Below are 17,271 nucleotides of genomic sequence, written 5' to 3' on the forward strand. Positions count from 1 at the left end.
GACTGCAACTCAATTCAATTCTCTGTTAACATATAATGTTAATTTAAATCCCTGTGTGTCTGGAGCTGAGTGACATTGTGTTATTGTTTCTTTGTAAAGTTCCATCAGGTCACTTCAGAGTAAACACACTCCTGGACTCAATGTTCTCACCTGTGACCTTGTATTCAGTCTAATAAAACACTGCTGATAGAGCTGAATGACATGATCAGTCTCTCACACGCACGCACGCACACACTTCAACAGGAGGGAGAGGGTCCTGCTGGCTCAACCATCACATCCTGAAAACATACATAGTTTCCATCCTGTCATAATATGTGGTGGACACTAAAATATCGTTGATATATACAATACCACAAAAAGATCTTATACATATCCAGGTCTGTGAGCAGCCTCTAATTTGACATGATTCACTTGATGTTTTTCTGTAGGTTTAAAGTCCCATTAACCTGAACAGCAGACAGGAGGGACACTGTGTGAGCAGCTGAGAAGTACAAAGTTAAATACTCAGAAAACTGACTCAGTAACTTAAGTAAGTACTTAAGTATTTGGTTAATATCAGGTGTTATTAACTACTGGCCATACCAAGATCTATTAATAAAGATAAATGAGATATAATGGGATTATCCTCATAGGGTGAGAAAACTAAACATGTATTAAAAATGGAATATATATAAGAATATCATAATATGTTTGATTATATATTTATGCAAATGTTCACACACACACACACATATATATATATATACATTCAATATGTGTGATTATGAATGGTAATGTTGTAAAAAGACGTAGATACTTATCATATAGTATAGTAACCTCTGTGTTGATGTTAATGAAGAGTATAGCAACATGGTGGGTTATGTCTGATTATGATTAATAAAACTATGAACAATTAATATATATATAGATACAAATTCAGGAATAAGAATAAGTTAATATGTTGGAAAGTTTGCATATATGCATACATTTTCTATACATGTATAAATGATGTATCATAGTGTATATGAATATAAATATGATATGTTTCCAGAAATATTTTATATTTGAATATTTGTAAAATAAAAATATATTTTGATGTGATAATTTGCTTGTCTCTATAAGTGTCTTTACTGATTAGTATTTGATTTATATTTTGTGTGGACGTCAGAAAGAGCAGCATCAGCTCATCAGGATCTGAATCAAATCAATACGTTCAGAACGACCGATCGAGGCTTTAGCAACAAAAGCTCTGAGTGTGTAATGAACTGAGTGAGACAGTTTTCTGTTGTGGGGACATTGTGTTATTTGTTCCCTCAAAAGCTACATCACGTAAGTCACTTTGATTACCAGTATTATGAGTTACTTATCTCTAGTACGTGTATATCTTTATGGTTAAATCGTCATTACACAACATTGAGGACACTGAGCCACCAGCTGTGTTGTCTGTTAATCATTCACTTTTTTTATTAAACCGGCAGCTGGAGGAGGCACAGGGACAGTTGTCTTCAGGAGGAAGGAGCTTTGTGGACACGGCACACGGGTAAAGCATCATCATCATCATCAGCAGCATCATCATCATCATCATCAGCAGCAGCAGCAGCAGCAGCAGCAGCCGTATGCGGAAGGACCAGAGACCAGCTACACACAGGGCGGTCGTCCAGGCCATGATGGAGTGTGTGAGACAGAGAAAATACAGTATGTGTGTGTGTCCTGTGTAACAGAGTACTACAATAAGCCCAGTCACAGCTGATGCTTGTGCCCTCAGTGTCTTCATGTTGTGCGTTTGGACTTGTGACTTGTCGCCATGCTTCCTGCGCTCCTGTCAGGCACTGAGATCCATGATGTGGTCGTCACCATCCACTGTTTCACCTCTGGAGGGATTGTGCCTGCGGAGCAGAGCGGGCCTCTGCTGCACAGGGGCACATTCAGGTAAACAGTAAACAAACAACAAACAGCTGCAAACAACAGGATGGACGCACTGTAACATCTGGTGAGACAACAGAGGGACGTGGCTGAGCAGATGGAGGGGCTGTGTGTCTCTGTGTGTGTGTGTGTGTGTGTGTGTGTGTGTGTGTGTGTGTGTGTGTGTGTGTGTGTGCTGCTTTTACATCCTGTCACACACCATGTCACACACTGACAGTGAGTTACATGAGGAAACAGCGACCACCAGTGGTTATAAACTGCAACTGGACGTTAGAGGAAAGATTCAGCTGAAGCACATTTGGTGTTGTGACATCAGCGTAAAGTATATTTAATGTTAATGAACAGGAAGTGGAGTGAAAATCAACTCTTTCACAGTTCAGATCGACAGAGCAGCAGATGTGAAGTAAAGATAAATATAGACTGTGACTCATGGAACTTCAGGAACAAGCAAACTTAAAATACATTTTAGTCTTTACGAGGTAAAGCAATAAGGCCAAGAGAGAACTGGAAAAAAAGGAAATGGTGAATTATTTATTATTATTATTATTATTTTGTATTTCCATATTTATCTTGCAATCACCATTCTCATTGAGAATTCGGTGGGAGGAGTCAGGGATGAAAAATATCAAAGAGGGATAAATTTGTTTTTCTTTGTGCATTTTCTATCTCTTTCTCTCTCTCTCTCGTTCTCTCTCTCTATATATATACTGTATATATATCTTTTTTTAATATATATATCTTTTCATAATACCCCCCTCTGTCTTTCCCTTTAATGCTTCCTTGCACAATGTATAAATGTGTTTTTTAATGTAAAAATTTGATAAAAGCAAAGGGTGAATATAAGAAATAAGCAGAGAGAGAGTAAGCTCAATATCACTGTCACTACCAGACTCTAGACATGAAGGAGAGTTAGCTTAGCTTAGCATAAGGACTGGATATAAAAATACAATACACATCACAAGTTATTTCACGAAATTGGCCAAGAAACAGTCCAACATATAACCAACTGTAAAAATCACAACCTGACTCTTGCATAGATTTGTATCAAACAAACAAGACACAACGAATGATAATGAATGTATGTGCAAAAAGAATGAGTTGCAGCCTTAGAGGAGGATTTGTTCTGGACCTGTTCTTTCAAAATAAGAGTTTAGATACTAATCTAAATTAACTCAAGAATCGTTAAACATCGGTTATGATCTACATAAGTCAAGTGTAGTCTCTGAACAATCTGGCTTTGTTCTGAAGACACGCACATGTAAGTGACACACATGCATTAAAAAAAAGAAAAGGAACACATAAAGAGTGGCAAAGCATCGCTGCGTATCATTCATGGACACGTTTAATGTCGAGGTTGCTTTTTGTGACGTTGATGATGCTCAACATGTTAGATGAGGTCATTAATACTGTGCAATTAACAAGTTCGATTATGAATAAAATTGGCAAAAAAAAAAGAAAATAAAAAAAAGATAAGACACATAACCTCTACATGCATAGATGCTGTGTCGGCACTTTAACAAACCCCCGCCATCCAGTTCACTCCGCCCCTCTCCCACCCAACTACCCATTGAGCTACACTGTGGTGACAGGTCCAGGCGTCATAGCTCCCATATGAACGTAAAACTACAGCAGACGTGTTTGAGGTCAAACGATGCAAAAACATGGAGACGAAGTGAGAACAGAAACTGACTAAAGACAGTTTTGCTTGTGGATGGCTGCAGTTTAGCATTTTTCAAAAACAAATATACATATACATACAGTACATACATACAAATATATCTGTCAATTTATAATACACTGATTTTTTTTCATTCATAATCATCTCTTAAATAAATTGCTGTTCATTGCACTTGTTAAAATAATTAATTATATGATTTCTCTTAAAGGCAATAGTGTGATTTTTTTAAGGTGAAAAAGATAGTGTACCATAAGCCTGATTTAGGATAATAGTAAAAATAACAAGATCTGTAATATACATACTGTATCTGTAAAAGACCCTCACCTCCTCATTTACACGAATGGATGTTCATCTCCATATATGTAGCATGTCCTTTTTGATACGACACGTGTGCCCCACACGCGCCTCGCTGCACATGCTCGAGCATGTTCGTATGCCAGTTTATGTCACATCGTGTCTCCACGTGTACATATATACATACAATATTATAAAATAAATAAATACAGGAAAACATTCTTGGTTCATGTTTTTTTTCGACGGTTTCTTTCAAAGCGGTTTTTGGTGCAGTCTTTGACTAACCGTTGCTCTCTGCGTGTTTGGGTTTGAGTCCTTGCTGATGGGATCAACAGTTGACTGAGCCTCCCTGAAAAGATGCACGGGTAATGGAGTTGCATGTGTGTGTCTGTATTTGTGTGAGTGTGTGTGTCTGAATGTGTGTGGGAGTGTGAGCATGTTCAAACATGTGCAAAAAACAGTCTGTGTCCAGTGTAAGAAGGGGGGGGACCAAAGTCTTTGGCCTGAGGAGAAAGTATAAAGAATGTTGTGTTGTTTGTGTGTGTGTCAGTGTGTGTGTGTGTGTGTGTGTGTGTGTGTGTGTGTGTGTGTGTGTGTGTGTGTGTAGGCTAAAGGGAAGGGGTTTGCATGCACTCTGTCGTCCTCTAGTCCAAGTCACCGCTATGAAAGTGTCTGATTGTCCCAGAAAAGAAGCTCAGTCACAGGAACTGTCCGAGTGCAGCCTCTGGAAGGAGAGTGGTACAGCAGGGATCCTGACAGCGTTCAGGTGGTGGGGGGGGGGCATTCAGGGCGACGCAGCGCCCCTCTTCCCCACTGCCCCTCCCATGAAAGGGTCTCACTGACTGACTGACAGACTGACTGACTTACTGGGGCCTACTGGTCGGAGCAGAACCCTCTTTCCACCTGCCTCCACTCCCCCGCTTTCCCTCATCTCCATCTAAGCCACCGCTCCGTGTGTGTGTGTCCACGAGACAGGGTGGAGGGTCTGGGGTCTCCACCAGGCTCGGCGGGGGCTAGATGGGTCCCTCGTTGTGGGCGCTGTGGTTGCTCCTGCTGAGGCCCACACAGTTCTGCTGCGGGTTGAGCAGATGGGACGTCTCGTTGGACACAGCTATGGACACGGCGGGGGTGGTGCTTGTTGTGCTGGCTGTGGTGGTGACCACGGCTGAGGTCTCCACGCCGTCGTGGAGCTCCGTCAACGTGAGCTCGATCTTAGTGAACTCGTTGTCTGTGGATTGGGGGGTCTTGTCCATCCGCGACGCCATCACGGCGTTCTGGTACTGTTGGCGTGTTACCTAGGAAACAGTGAAGATGGGCTCAACTGACTGTGACTGATTGCTTCCTGAACATAATTATGTAAAACGTTCTGTAAACATTGTAATAATGTTTTTATCAATTTAATGATCTTTTAATGAAGTCAGACTTGACTCTCTTCCAGTTTTATTGTGTAATGAAAGGTTCTATAAGACGACATCATCGTGATCCGTTGTTTTTCATTGTCAGATGTAAAGTAGCTGTGGACCAGGAGAGATTTTCAAATGGTCATGATGGAATAACTTAACTGATATTTAATTGGACAGTAAAAAAGATATTCATAAAATGAATTAGTTGTGATAGATTATGATTGAGTAAAGTAAAAAAAGAATCAATGAATGAACATAAATCAAATCAAAGCAGTTCATTCAACAATAAAACTTCTTCAAGGTATCAGGGGTACTAATGGGTAAAAAGATCTTAGCCAATAGGAGCTCTTTAGGAGTTTACAAGTATTTGCTCTGTAATCATATCTGGGGGAGTGATTAAGTCGGAGGCCACACGCCAAACACTAACATGTTCTACTGTTGCAATAAACATTTGAACGTCAGCAATTGCATTAAATTTGATCAGTTCATTAATAAATGCATGTAACTTAGGTCGTTACAGTTTCTACTGTCCAAAAAATCTATTCATTAACAGCCTCTGCAAGACCTCATTAACAAGCAGCTCCTCATTGGTACTGAACGAACACGTCTACACCCATGAGCCTCAGTGTGAGCTGTGTCCTGCTCTGCCTCGTGTGCCTTCTCACCTTTATAAACTGCAGGTCTGAGCGCGCTCTGACTGAGTAGTCAGGTACGTAGATCTGCAGGAAGGAGTTGAGCTGGTTGTTGCTGCTGCCCAGAGTCGGGGTGATGGCTTCGATGCGATCGCTCCTGTTCAGAGAGTCCGAGTGGTTGAGTCCAAACGGCCGTGGAGGAGATTTATTTTCTGTAAGGAGGAGAAAAATGTTTAAAAGGTTTGAGTAATCTTAAACATCAGAGTTCTAATGTATATGGTGTGAAATTTGTATAACTTGTCTCAGTTCTACCATTACTAGACTGAGGTGTTTCTTTATGGGAAGAGTGGGAACAAATAACAAAGTGAAGCCTTATAATGTTGAGATGTCATTAATTTGTTTTGGGTATTTAGAAATTGGTACATATATTTATATATATATATATATATATATATACACACAGTCCATTTACCATTTCCTATCTACCACTCAGAGCACTTTACTCTACAGGTCACAATCACAGATTCACACACATTCATATAGCACTTCTATACACCGCGCTATTTTCTATCACACATCATCCACATACAGATGGAACAGAGGTCAGGGGCAATTTGAGGGTTCAATATCTTGCCCGAGGACACTGGAGGAGCCAGGGCTCGAACCGCCGACCCTCTGATTAGTGGACGACCCAATCACAGTCGCCCAATAATGCATGAAATTGAACATTTCTGAAAATATGCAGCATCATTACTTGGAAATGATATAGTCTTGGTTTATCTTTCTTCCCATGGACTGTGCTGTTGCATCAGTGCTACCATATCTACAAAAAAAGTGTATTACTATAAATATGTATCATTATGTCACATCAGCTGGAAACACAGAAAGAGTGAGGGTGATGATGTTGAAATGAATGAAACATGGGTGATGATTCTTATTTGACAGGTTCAACTCTTCTCTTGTTCTTATCAAACATACCTTTAAAATGAATATGACATGATATCAGAACAGTACATAATCTATTTGGACATAGTTTTTTCAGATTTGGATAGTTGCAGTTTTGTCAGAACTCTGGATCCTGTGCACCACTGACATTTTTCCAGGTCAAGTGTTAGATATTACCGAGATGCTTGCTGTGCTGCTGTATGGAAATCTCATTTCTACATAAGTCTTTGGGTGAGGGGAGTTTCATGCAGCAGGTATTGAGTCAGTGGTCTCTGATGATCCTTCCTCCAATGAGCTGCCTCACAGAAAACCTGTTCTGTTTTTTAATTAAAGCCAGATTATGTTTTCCACTTCTTAAAGAAGCCTAGTGAAAATCACACACAACAAAGTGGAAACGGCTTGGCCAGAGCTAATGCTACTATGCCGACTGGAATGTATGTAATCCCATGTTGGAATATGTGTGTGCGTGAAAGGGAGCGCAAAGCACAAACAGTGCGTGTGTGTGTGTGTGTGTGTGTGTGTGTGTGTGTGTGTGTGTGTGTGTGTGTGTGTGTGTGTGTGTGTGTGTGTGTGTGTGTGTGTGTGTGTGTGTGTGCGGACTGAGCGCAGTGGGCGAAAGACCTGGCATGTGAACTCTTGCGAATTAGTACTCCACTTTCTCAGGGCCACAGGGGCCAGGTCAGTGCAGAAAAAAATGGCGGTCTGGGTCAAGAGTACACACATAATGCGTTAACGTACAGGCAGATACACACACACAAATGTGTGCATAGGCTCCACACTGGAGGAAACAATGCATGTTAAGTGCACTGTCGGATACTTGAGAAGACAGAAAGAGAGCGTATTTTGTTCTCCTGCACCGAGCATATAACTCTATATGTGTACGTAACCGTGCGTGTGAACATATGTGTACGTGTGTGTGTGTGTTTTTGTATGTGCTCTCAGTGGTGTTCGGCAGGGGGCCTGTAGCTGTAGGTCTTGTTTATGTAGTTGAAGGGTTAAAGGTTAGGGGCGAGCGGGGCGGAGCCTGGGTCCACTCGGGGGCCTCCAGTCTCCAACACCATTCAGCCACTTGACTAATGGCTCAAGGGATGAAAGTGTTAAAGTCTCAAGCTGAATCCGTTTTCCTCTCGCCCTCTTTCTCCTTCACTTGTACACACGAGTATACAGTGAGTGTTGCATTCAAGTACAAACTGAGGAACAAAATTATAGAACACACTCATGTACGTTTACAAAAAGCAAACAGGCGGACAATCTACAATGCAACATTGTAAATTCAACCAAATATTACTTTACTTCACGTTAATCTCATTAATCAGTGGACAGGAGCTGTGGTATGAGATGAGAAGATAGAGAAAAGGCCACTGTACCTGGAGATCCTGCTAATGATTCAGCTCTACTGACCACAAATGTACGAGACAGGGACAGAGGGACTTGGGGAGGAAAACAGAGAGAAAGTGGGAAACAGAGAGAAAGTGGGAAAGAAAGAGTAGAAAAAAATATGAAATAAATAAATAAAATCAATGCACATATTATGAATTTTCTTGGATCAAATCACATATGTATCGTACATATTATAGCAGCATATTTTTGAATTGTAAGGTGTAATCAAAGAAAAATCACCATCTATTGCTCCACTATTAATCATTTAAATTCTGAGCACCTAAACACACATACAGAGGAAGGTTATTCTACTGTTTCACCAGTAGGTGTCTCTCAGATCTCACCGCTCACAGTTATCATGGCGGTTGAGAAATGCTGAGAATAGTATTACAGTTTATGAATGAACTGAGGGGATGAGTGGATCACTGTGTGACACTTTCTCATGATGTCACTGCAGGACAGTCCTACAGTGGTTGTGTTTCTCTCGAATATTGTACGGTTTCAACCTGCAAAGTGCCTTGAGAGGAAGTATGTTGGGATTTGTGGACAGGACCATTTCCACTTTTTCCATAGGACTTAAGAGAAAGTTAAAATTAATTTCATGCATGTTAAAAAATCTTTTTATTTGACAAAATAAGAGAAGTACGAAGTATTAAAATGTTAGATGTTGTCTGATCAAAGAATAAGTGAAAAAGCTAAACAAACATTCAATTCCTGCTTTTACATTTTTTTGCCCATCCATCCATCCATATACCGCTTATCCTTTGAGGGTTGCGGGGGTTAGCTGGAGCTAATCCCAGCATTCAATTATTGTTTGGAATAATTTTTCTCCAAAAAGCTGCATTTTAATATTTTACTCAAAAATCAAATTATGATTTTTACCTGAGAGCCTATTAAAAGAAACTGATCAATCATGACACGGAGGACAAAGACAGGATGTACATCAGTCAGTCGGTCGTACCTGGCGACGCTGTCAGAGCCATCATCCCATAGAAGGAGAACGGTCCTGCTTCAAACTTCATCCCCTCTTTTCCTGCCTCCACCTCCACTTTCCCCTGTGACGGCAACAAACAAGTTACTATCTACAAAGACACACAACCAACCAACCAATATTGTAGAAGTTTACATCTGCATTTCAGGCTGTTTGCATTTGATTACATCTTTATCCATCCTTTTTCAGACTGTATGTTTTCTTTGGATATCCAACTTCTCATCAACCCAGAATGGATGTTCTGCATTAGTGCTTCATTGTGTCAGTTACAGTATAGTCTTTCATCCTTCCTCTCAAGGATTTCCGCTACAGCTTTGTGCTTTGCAATCCTACTTCCACCCTCAACAAAATCTGCTCAAATATATTTATTCACCCTGCCCGTGAGTTTAGAACAAATCCACCCACACCACCCCTCCCTCCCTCTTCTCTCTCCTTTTTACTACTTGTAGAAAATCCGTGCTCGGTTTAATAGCTCCCAATGTGCTCCTATAAGCCTGATCTCAAGGGCAGTGACCTCGCACTTGTCCCACCTGGACCTCACCTGATCCAGAGACACTGTAACTGTAGTTCTGGAACACATTGTATTATGGGTTATTTTAATCACTTCAGTTATTATGCAAATTGTATTGTTTCCTATTGAGCTTTATAGTTTGTGCACTTTCAGTTGGAATAATTCCAGAGCAACATTGTGCAGTTTTCTGTCAAATCAGCATTGCTCTACTATCATTTAAAGCACTTTAATTATTATTTTTTTGATATTTTCCTGTGGAACATTTAAGTTGTGGCTGCACGTCCTCTTACCAAGGAGTTACTTGGTCCCTACCTGCCATTGTTATAGGTAGGACAGGTATGAGCGTAACAGGGTGGAGTAGAGTAGTGCCAGAGGCCTGTTGTGAATGCAGAGTTATGTACTGTTTTGCCATGCTGGTGTTTATTAAATGAAGACAGGAGACTAATAAAACCCTGTGTTTACAAGAGAAGTTGTAGCTTATTACCCACAGCCCAGAAGAACTGGAACACGCTACCAACCAAGAAAAGAGGGTTTCACTACTACAGATGATGACTTAGTGGAGTGATGGGGAGAGTAGAGTAAAGGGTGCGAGCGATCGCATCGCTGCATAGCTGCAGTTACTGCTGCATATCACTGATGCTGTCATAAGCCCCTTGGGCGAGAGCATAGAGGCAAACTGTAAAGCTACATGAAGATCAGCAGCATGTGCTTTGCATCTGCTTTTGAGTAAATAATAGTAACTTTATAGCAGGATTTCTTTGAGGTGTCTGCAGAGATAGGACAGGGAGAGGAGAGGGATGTGTGTACCACCTCTTTGATTCTGTTGGTGTTTTAGAATAATGCATCATGATTCATTGAAAAGCCTTAAAATTACATGTCACTTGCTATATAAGTCACTCTAAGCATGATTTAAGTTTAGTTGTGCAGTTGCAGTGAAAACTCCAGACTTTAGTTTGGAAAAAAGGAAAGACATTATTACAAAATTCCACACTGCATGAGCTTCAAAAGATACTGTGATCTGTTTTTGTGAAACTACTGAAGTCAGCAGTGAACAAGCATGGGGCATGGCATCATTTGACGAATCCACATCTGAAGTTCACAACAGGCAGTTTGCAAAAGACTCACAAGCTTACATCAACCCAATCTCATGCCTAAATAACTCCTAACCAGGAGGTTGATGGTTTGATCCCCGTCTCCCACATTCCACCCCAAGTTGCCCCTGACGGCATATTGATGTATGATGAACTGTCTAAATGTGTGTGTGAATGGAAAAACTCTGCTTTGAGTGGCCATCAAGACTAAAAAAGCTGCTATATTCACACGGACCATTTATATATTTATATGCTATTTATGTATTCCTTTTTTTTTCTCCCCATCAAGATCTATGAATTATTCCCAGGGAAATTGGTGAAAACGTCAAAAACTTGCCATCTTAAAGAGAATGATAAAAAATTCCTTATTCACACTGTAATGCTCCAAACAACCAGACAGACACACATAAAATCCTCCTATCTCTATCCTGTCCCTGTCCCCCTACCTAGGAGGTTCAATTAACTAATTAAAATACTACTACACTGCTTCTATTATTATTAATAGTAATACTGATAAAAGTATTATGAAGTCCTTCTTGTCGAAAATGTACCAGAACTATTAGCTGTTACAATGTATTTGTGAAATATCTACTTTTTAACAACACTATTCACACTATAAACACAAGTGTTAGTGACTCAGTAGGTTGGACGGGTGCACACGACACCTGTTATTAAAGAGCCTTGAAGGTTTCTGTGTTGTCTGTTGTCTCGTTGGATAAATGTTTGTAATTAAGTCTAACTTCAGAACACAATCCTCTGCATTAGAGCAGAAATACACACACATGTACACACAAAAGGAATATGAATAGATTTTGAAATATTTGTGCTGTAAATCGTTTTTATATGCAGTTCAGTAGTTGGTCGGTTTTGGAACAAATCTGCAGATTTCACTTTAGTTTGTCGTCATGCCAACGCACCTGCAGGACGAGGACGAAATAATCCACGGGCTTGTTCCTGTGGAAGAGGTAGTGCTCTGCCGCCCGCTTGTTCTTCTCATCGTATTTCAGCTCCTGGATGACGTTCGGATGCTTCAACAAGCGCAGCAGGATCTTTTCTGACATCTGCACCGGTGCGAATGGCTCCACCTCTGAGGAGAGAGAGCGGAATGTGAAGTGAGGAAAACCAAACATGAACAGGCTGATAATGAATATATGAGAGTTTTCAAAAATCCCGCTTTTAATTCAACAAACAGTAATTTGGTTCCGAGAGAACCTCCATGTTTTCAGCTGTTTTTGCATCCAAACATCTCCATACATACAAACGTGCCCGAGACCTTTAAAAGATGTAACCTAACTGTGACAGGTCGCCTCAACCACCTAATGGGCCAATCAGCTCCTTCAACGCAGCGGCGGTGATATGTGTCAGCTGGCTGCCGGCTCCACCACCAGGAACTAAACTCCCTAATAGTCTTTAGAGGAACTTAATCAACGCTTAGCTGCTAGGTCAAAGTTCTAAAGCAAATCCAACTGCAAGGAGACATAGTCAACTGCTGCTGCTGCTGCTGCTGCTGTAGTAGTACTTGGATATTCTTCTGCCGGTTCAGAAATCCATTTCCCAAGGTAAAGTGGGTGAAATATTTCACATTTTACACAAAGTATGTCGACTTGTGTGAGAACAGAGATCAGAGGCCAAAAATGCTGGACGTGATGTCACCGAGGAATGAGTGTAAGCAAACAGGGTGGTGTTTTTAAAGCTGTGAGCAAAGATCTCAACATGTAACCTTCAGTGCATGACATGCAAGCAAATAGACGCCTTCTTTTGCACAGACATCCCGTGCCGCGCTCCCGAAAGGCCTTCCACCTCTTCAGAAACACACACACACACACACATGCATACCAACACGCTTGCTGTGAGTCCTCACACAACTCATTCCCTCTCACAGACACACAACAGATACTCATTCTACACACATACTCACTCCTCCCTACATCCACTTGCCCAAAAATTCAAAGCCCATACGGGCACATGCACACACAAACAGCTCACACACACACACACTTTCCCCACAGTGAGGGGCTGAGGGCACACTGGGGGAAGTCAAGCAGCAACGCAGCCCACTTGCCTGTTGCTAGGAAACGCAGGGTAGCCAGCAGAAGCTGAGGTGATATTTTAACCTTCATTTCATTGTCGGTCGGCTTGAAGGCCGAGAAATCCTGCTTCCTTTCCCGATGGGTGATTTTCTTCTTCGTCTTGTTGTCAGCTGAGGAGGGAAAATTAAAAGACGGGGTTGAGACACAAAACTTTAACTTTTTTCTGCAACAGGAAAAGCGTCAATCCATATCCCTCCACAGATACTGAGTCGTCCCGGGTCAGAGGGTGACTAAACTGGAGTTACCCAAAAGCTTATTGCTTTTTCCAGAAACGTAGCTGTGGCGTCCTTCTCAGAACTAAAGGAGAGCTATAGGGGGCTACGTTGTGAGCTTAGCACATTCTTAGCATTGCTTAAAGCCATATGTATTACGGCAACAAATAGACTGGCATGAACTCCATGTCTGCAGACCTTTTCTGATACCATTTACTGTAACAGCACTGCTTTGGTGTGAAAAAGTCTGAATGAAAGCAAAGGTTGTAAAAAAAGAGTTATCCTTGAATATAAAATCATACGTTTGTAGGTTTCGTAGAAAATACACATTAAGACTCTTAAGTGAAAAAACAACACAATAAACTAACTCTTGTAATGGAACTAATAATAAAAATATCTAACGATCCCCTCATTTGTGTGAACTTAACTTTAGACACTTCGTGTGTCCCTGTCTTAACTATTCTGTTTTCTCTTTTCAGTGTTTATATAAATTCCCTCCCATTTCTCTTCCAGTAAAACACTGACACACTTCTGATGGCTCATCCTGCACCTGGGGGTAATCTGTCAAATTCAATTTGGGTGACTCGCTAACAAACAACAAACACTCTTGACCTTTACCCAAGTTGAGAAACAATGTAGTAAGGCTGTTTGTTGGATCACTAGACAAAAATGTATTATTTTATATATATATAATATCTGTAGAGCTGTAGTCCAGTCAGATCTGAACAATTTGATCAAACTTGAGCACCCTAACCCTAACCCTAACCCTTCCTAAATTAAAACCTTGCTCACATTTGACTAGACATATGTGACATTATAGGGAGACCCAGTAAAATGGTCCATAACTGGACCATTTTACTGGGTCTCCATAACCTCAAAACATTGTGTCTGCAATTATCTAACAAACAGTAGACATGGGACAATATTGTCTTTCATCTGGAGTTGTGTTTCTGGTCACCTGATCAATATCAGTCCATTCATTCTCTTTTTAACTTTGTTTTGTTATCCACCAACTGCTGAGGGAAGTATCTGGATTTTCAGCTGCTAGACGCTCCACTACTACTCTGTCTGCTGTTTAGTGCTGAGCACATGGTTTACATCTGAATTCTGAAGTTTAAAAGAGCTTATTGAGAGCGGTGGAATCAAACCAAATACACAAATTTTATTGCAGGGTGTAAAAACCAAGACAGTGAGCTGAAAGAGGCTAAAATACTCCTCAGAATTCATATTCAATATGCAAACAGACATTTTTCAAGAATCACAAATGGGCCGATTCTGTAGAAATCACTGGTCCCAGCTTTGGTCATGATTTACTGTTGCTACAATCTATTGCTACAGACCTTAATACCATATATCAGCAAGGTTTAAGCAGAATAAGATGTGACTCATTCACCAGTGCCCTGCTAGTTTTCAAAAGTGCATCGTTAAATACATATTTAGACAGTTCTGCTGCATCAATTAGACTTAAATGAACATGCTTTAAACCGTCACTGTGATGTAAGAGTGCTATTAAGGCTGGCGACCAGTGAAATCTTAAAGCCTAAAAGGTATGAGCTTTAAGAGCGAGACCTACTGTACAAGTCAGTCTCGTCCAGGATCTCTGACTTGATGATTTCTTCGATAACGTCCTCAAGGGTGACGATACCCAGGACCTCGTAGAAAGGGTCTCCCTCACCTTCGTTGTTCACCCTCTGAACTATGGCCAGGTGGGATTTTCCTAGAAAAACATACACACACAGGTTATCAAGTTAGGGTAAATAATAATGATAAACAGAGTGGAATATAGGTCAGGCAGTGGTGGAGTTACAGGGGAACAAACAGACAGGGATCCTCTTATAATGTACCAATCTGACATGTATTAAAAGTAAATACTTCACAAAAAGGAAAAGGAAATCACTCATGTCAGATAGTGTTGCTGTTATGACACTGAGGCTGCAGTGCGAATCACACACAGAGCAGGAGACAGTGATGTGATCTCCTCAGTGAGCAGGGATGCACAACATGGTAGTTCAAGTGTTAACAGGGACAGCAGAGACTGAGACAGAGAGAGTGACAGTCAAACTGTCCTAAATTTCATCATATGTCCTCCCTCAGCCCTCCCTCCCTCCACATCTGTGTTCCCAGGACCCTCCTGTGTGCTGTACCATCTGAAAAAAAGAAACAAACTGCCGTGTATGCAGAGAATACTGTCAGGCAAAACACTAAACAAATTCTTTGCCTTTTCTCAGCTTGTGATCATTTAAAAGGAATTTTCCAGAGGCCCAGGCTAATATTAGCCCTTGCAAAATGAAGTTTCCATTCCGCCCCGGCGATATTCTCACCGAGCGAAGGAACAGACTGGGCGAAGCCTCCGCTGTGTGATCAGATTGTCTCGGAATGGGCCGTTTGCATGCAGATACACCGGGGTGTAAATAATGGAGGACATCGGTGGGGCTGTGTGCGTACGTGTGCATGTGCTTGTGTCCGAGTGCATGGGCACATGGGTGTGCAAACATGTGTGTGGTTAATTTTGGAGAACGCAGGTACATCACAGTGGAGTCAGGTGCTGTTTCAGCTAACGCTTTGGTGCAGGATAGCAGAGGCTGAAAGGGCTGATCACCAAGAATGTTTTATAGCACTGCAGCTCACTGCCTCCTCACAACACTATGACAGCACATGTGCAGAGCCTCAGAGGCTGAGCGAGAGAATGTTGTGGGTATTAGATACGGAAGTGATGCTTTCAACAAATTCACTCAGGTTACACCTAACAGGGTAGATCTCCAAAGAGAGGTATAAATAATGTAAATGCAGAAATCCTCCAAAACAAAGTGGCAGGCGGTATTTATATCTTATTTTCAAAGTGTCCAACAACAGCAGGAGAGTCTAACTATTTCTATAAAGGTGCCAAAGACATCTAAAGCATATTGCTTTATCACTGAGGACTTGTGTTTAACTAGGACAAACACAAATGGGGCTTTGGTGGGTTAAAGCAATCAGGCCTCTGAAGTCCTTGAGCAAGCAATTACTCGAAACTGCCTGGGGAGGGAAAAGGCAAATGGAGTGGCCAGCACAGCACAGTGAAACAGATCAATGTTCACTTCCTTCGCTTTAATGGCATCCACTCACATCAGGAATAAACACACAGCTCCCCAATGTAGGTTTGTCTTATCTTAAAGAGGTAAAAAAAAACAAAAAAACATGAAGGTGAAAATCCAGAAAATATGTGAAGATTTAATCTCATTTAAAATCTTTTGTTTTCAGCACAAATACACTTGTTAACAGTCTCATGTATTAGTTCCGGGCCCATTAAAGGAATACTACTTTTCTCTTTGTTTCCGAGACTTAGATGAGAACATCAACCCCCTCTCATGTTTGTACATTAGATATTTACAGAGGAGACGGTTAGCTTAGCTAACATGTAACACGGCTCTGTTTACAGGTAACAGCACCAAATAAACATGTTGACACTGAAACTGTTTGTTAAATGCATAGACAATTAAAACAAACAAAAAACATTGACACAAATGAAGAGGTGTTTCCCCATCTGTTCATTCTTTATGCTAAGATAGGAGGCTAACAGGCTGCTAGAGCTCAAGCTTCATATTTAACACAGACATGATGAGAGTGTTCTTATCTAACTCGCAGCAACTAAGCACGTTGACATATTTCCTGAAATTTCAAACTTCTTCTTTAAGAATTTATTTATGTAGACTAGATTGGCACTCAGTGTAGATTGCATACCAAACAGTCTCCTTATGAAACCACACCAGTCCCCTAAACATGCCTGATTTTTTTCATTAAGATCCATGAATTATTCTTTAAAAAAAAAAAAAAATGTAAATGTTGAAAAATGTTAAAATTAAAATTGGGTCGGATTTTCTTTGGGTCATGTCCCACTTCTCGTGCCCCAAACTAACGAAAATGAAAACATAACCTTCTTGGTGGTGCTAAATATATATAACTTTTCAGAAGGAACAATTAAAAATGTTACCAAATAACATTTTTATTAATAACAAACAATTAAAGCCACCTTACTAGTGCATTATAATTACTATTCAAGAGAGACATTTAAAATATAGGTAGTAATGTAATCTTTTCAGTCTACCCCCACAGAATGGAGAAAATAACAGAAACATTCCCTGTTGTCCTTTAATTGTCTCTAC

The 17,271-nt window shown here is 40.7% G+C and overlaps 1 protein-coding gene across 2 annotated transcripts in view; it reads right to left on the minus strand.

The window, feature by feature from the left end:
• Window positions 1–2,631: 2,631 nt before the first annotated feature.
• cnnm2b (cyclin and CBS domain divalent metal cation transport mediator 2b) overlaps window positions 2,632–17,271 on the minus strand; it is a 36,205-nt gene continuing 21,565 nt past the window's right edge. The window contains exons 2-8 of one of the 2 annotated variants that reach the window (XM_034600126.1): window positions 14,703–14,846; window positions 12,890–13,027; window positions 11,745–11,914; window positions 9,196–9,289; window positions 8,222–8,284; window positions 5,943–6,121; window positions 2,632–5,169 (exon numbers count right to left, since the gene is read on the minus strand). In XM_034600126.1, coding sequence (XP_034456017.1) covers window positions 4,888–5,169; window positions 5,943–6,121; window positions 8,222–8,284; window positions 9,196–9,289; window positions 11,745–11,914; window positions 12,890–13,027; window positions 14,703–14,846 — 1,070 coding nt within the window. In that variant the 3' untranslated portion in view covers window positions 2,632–4,887. The remainder of the gene's footprint in view (window positions 5,170–5,942; window positions 6,122–8,221; window positions 8,285–9,195; window positions 9,290–11,744; window positions 11,915–12,889; window positions 13,028–14,702; window positions 14,847–17,271) is intronic. The other variant, XM_034600136.1, reaches the window with a different exon arrangement.

This window comes from Hippoglossus hippoglossus, chromosome 1 (assembly GCF_009819705.1).
Source record: "Hippoglossus hippoglossus isolate fHipHip1 chromosome 1, fHipHip1.pri, whole genome shotgun sequence".
NCBI lineage: Eukaryota > Metazoa > Chordata > Actinopteri > Pleuronectiformes > Pleuronectidae > Hippoglossus > Hippoglossus hippoglossus.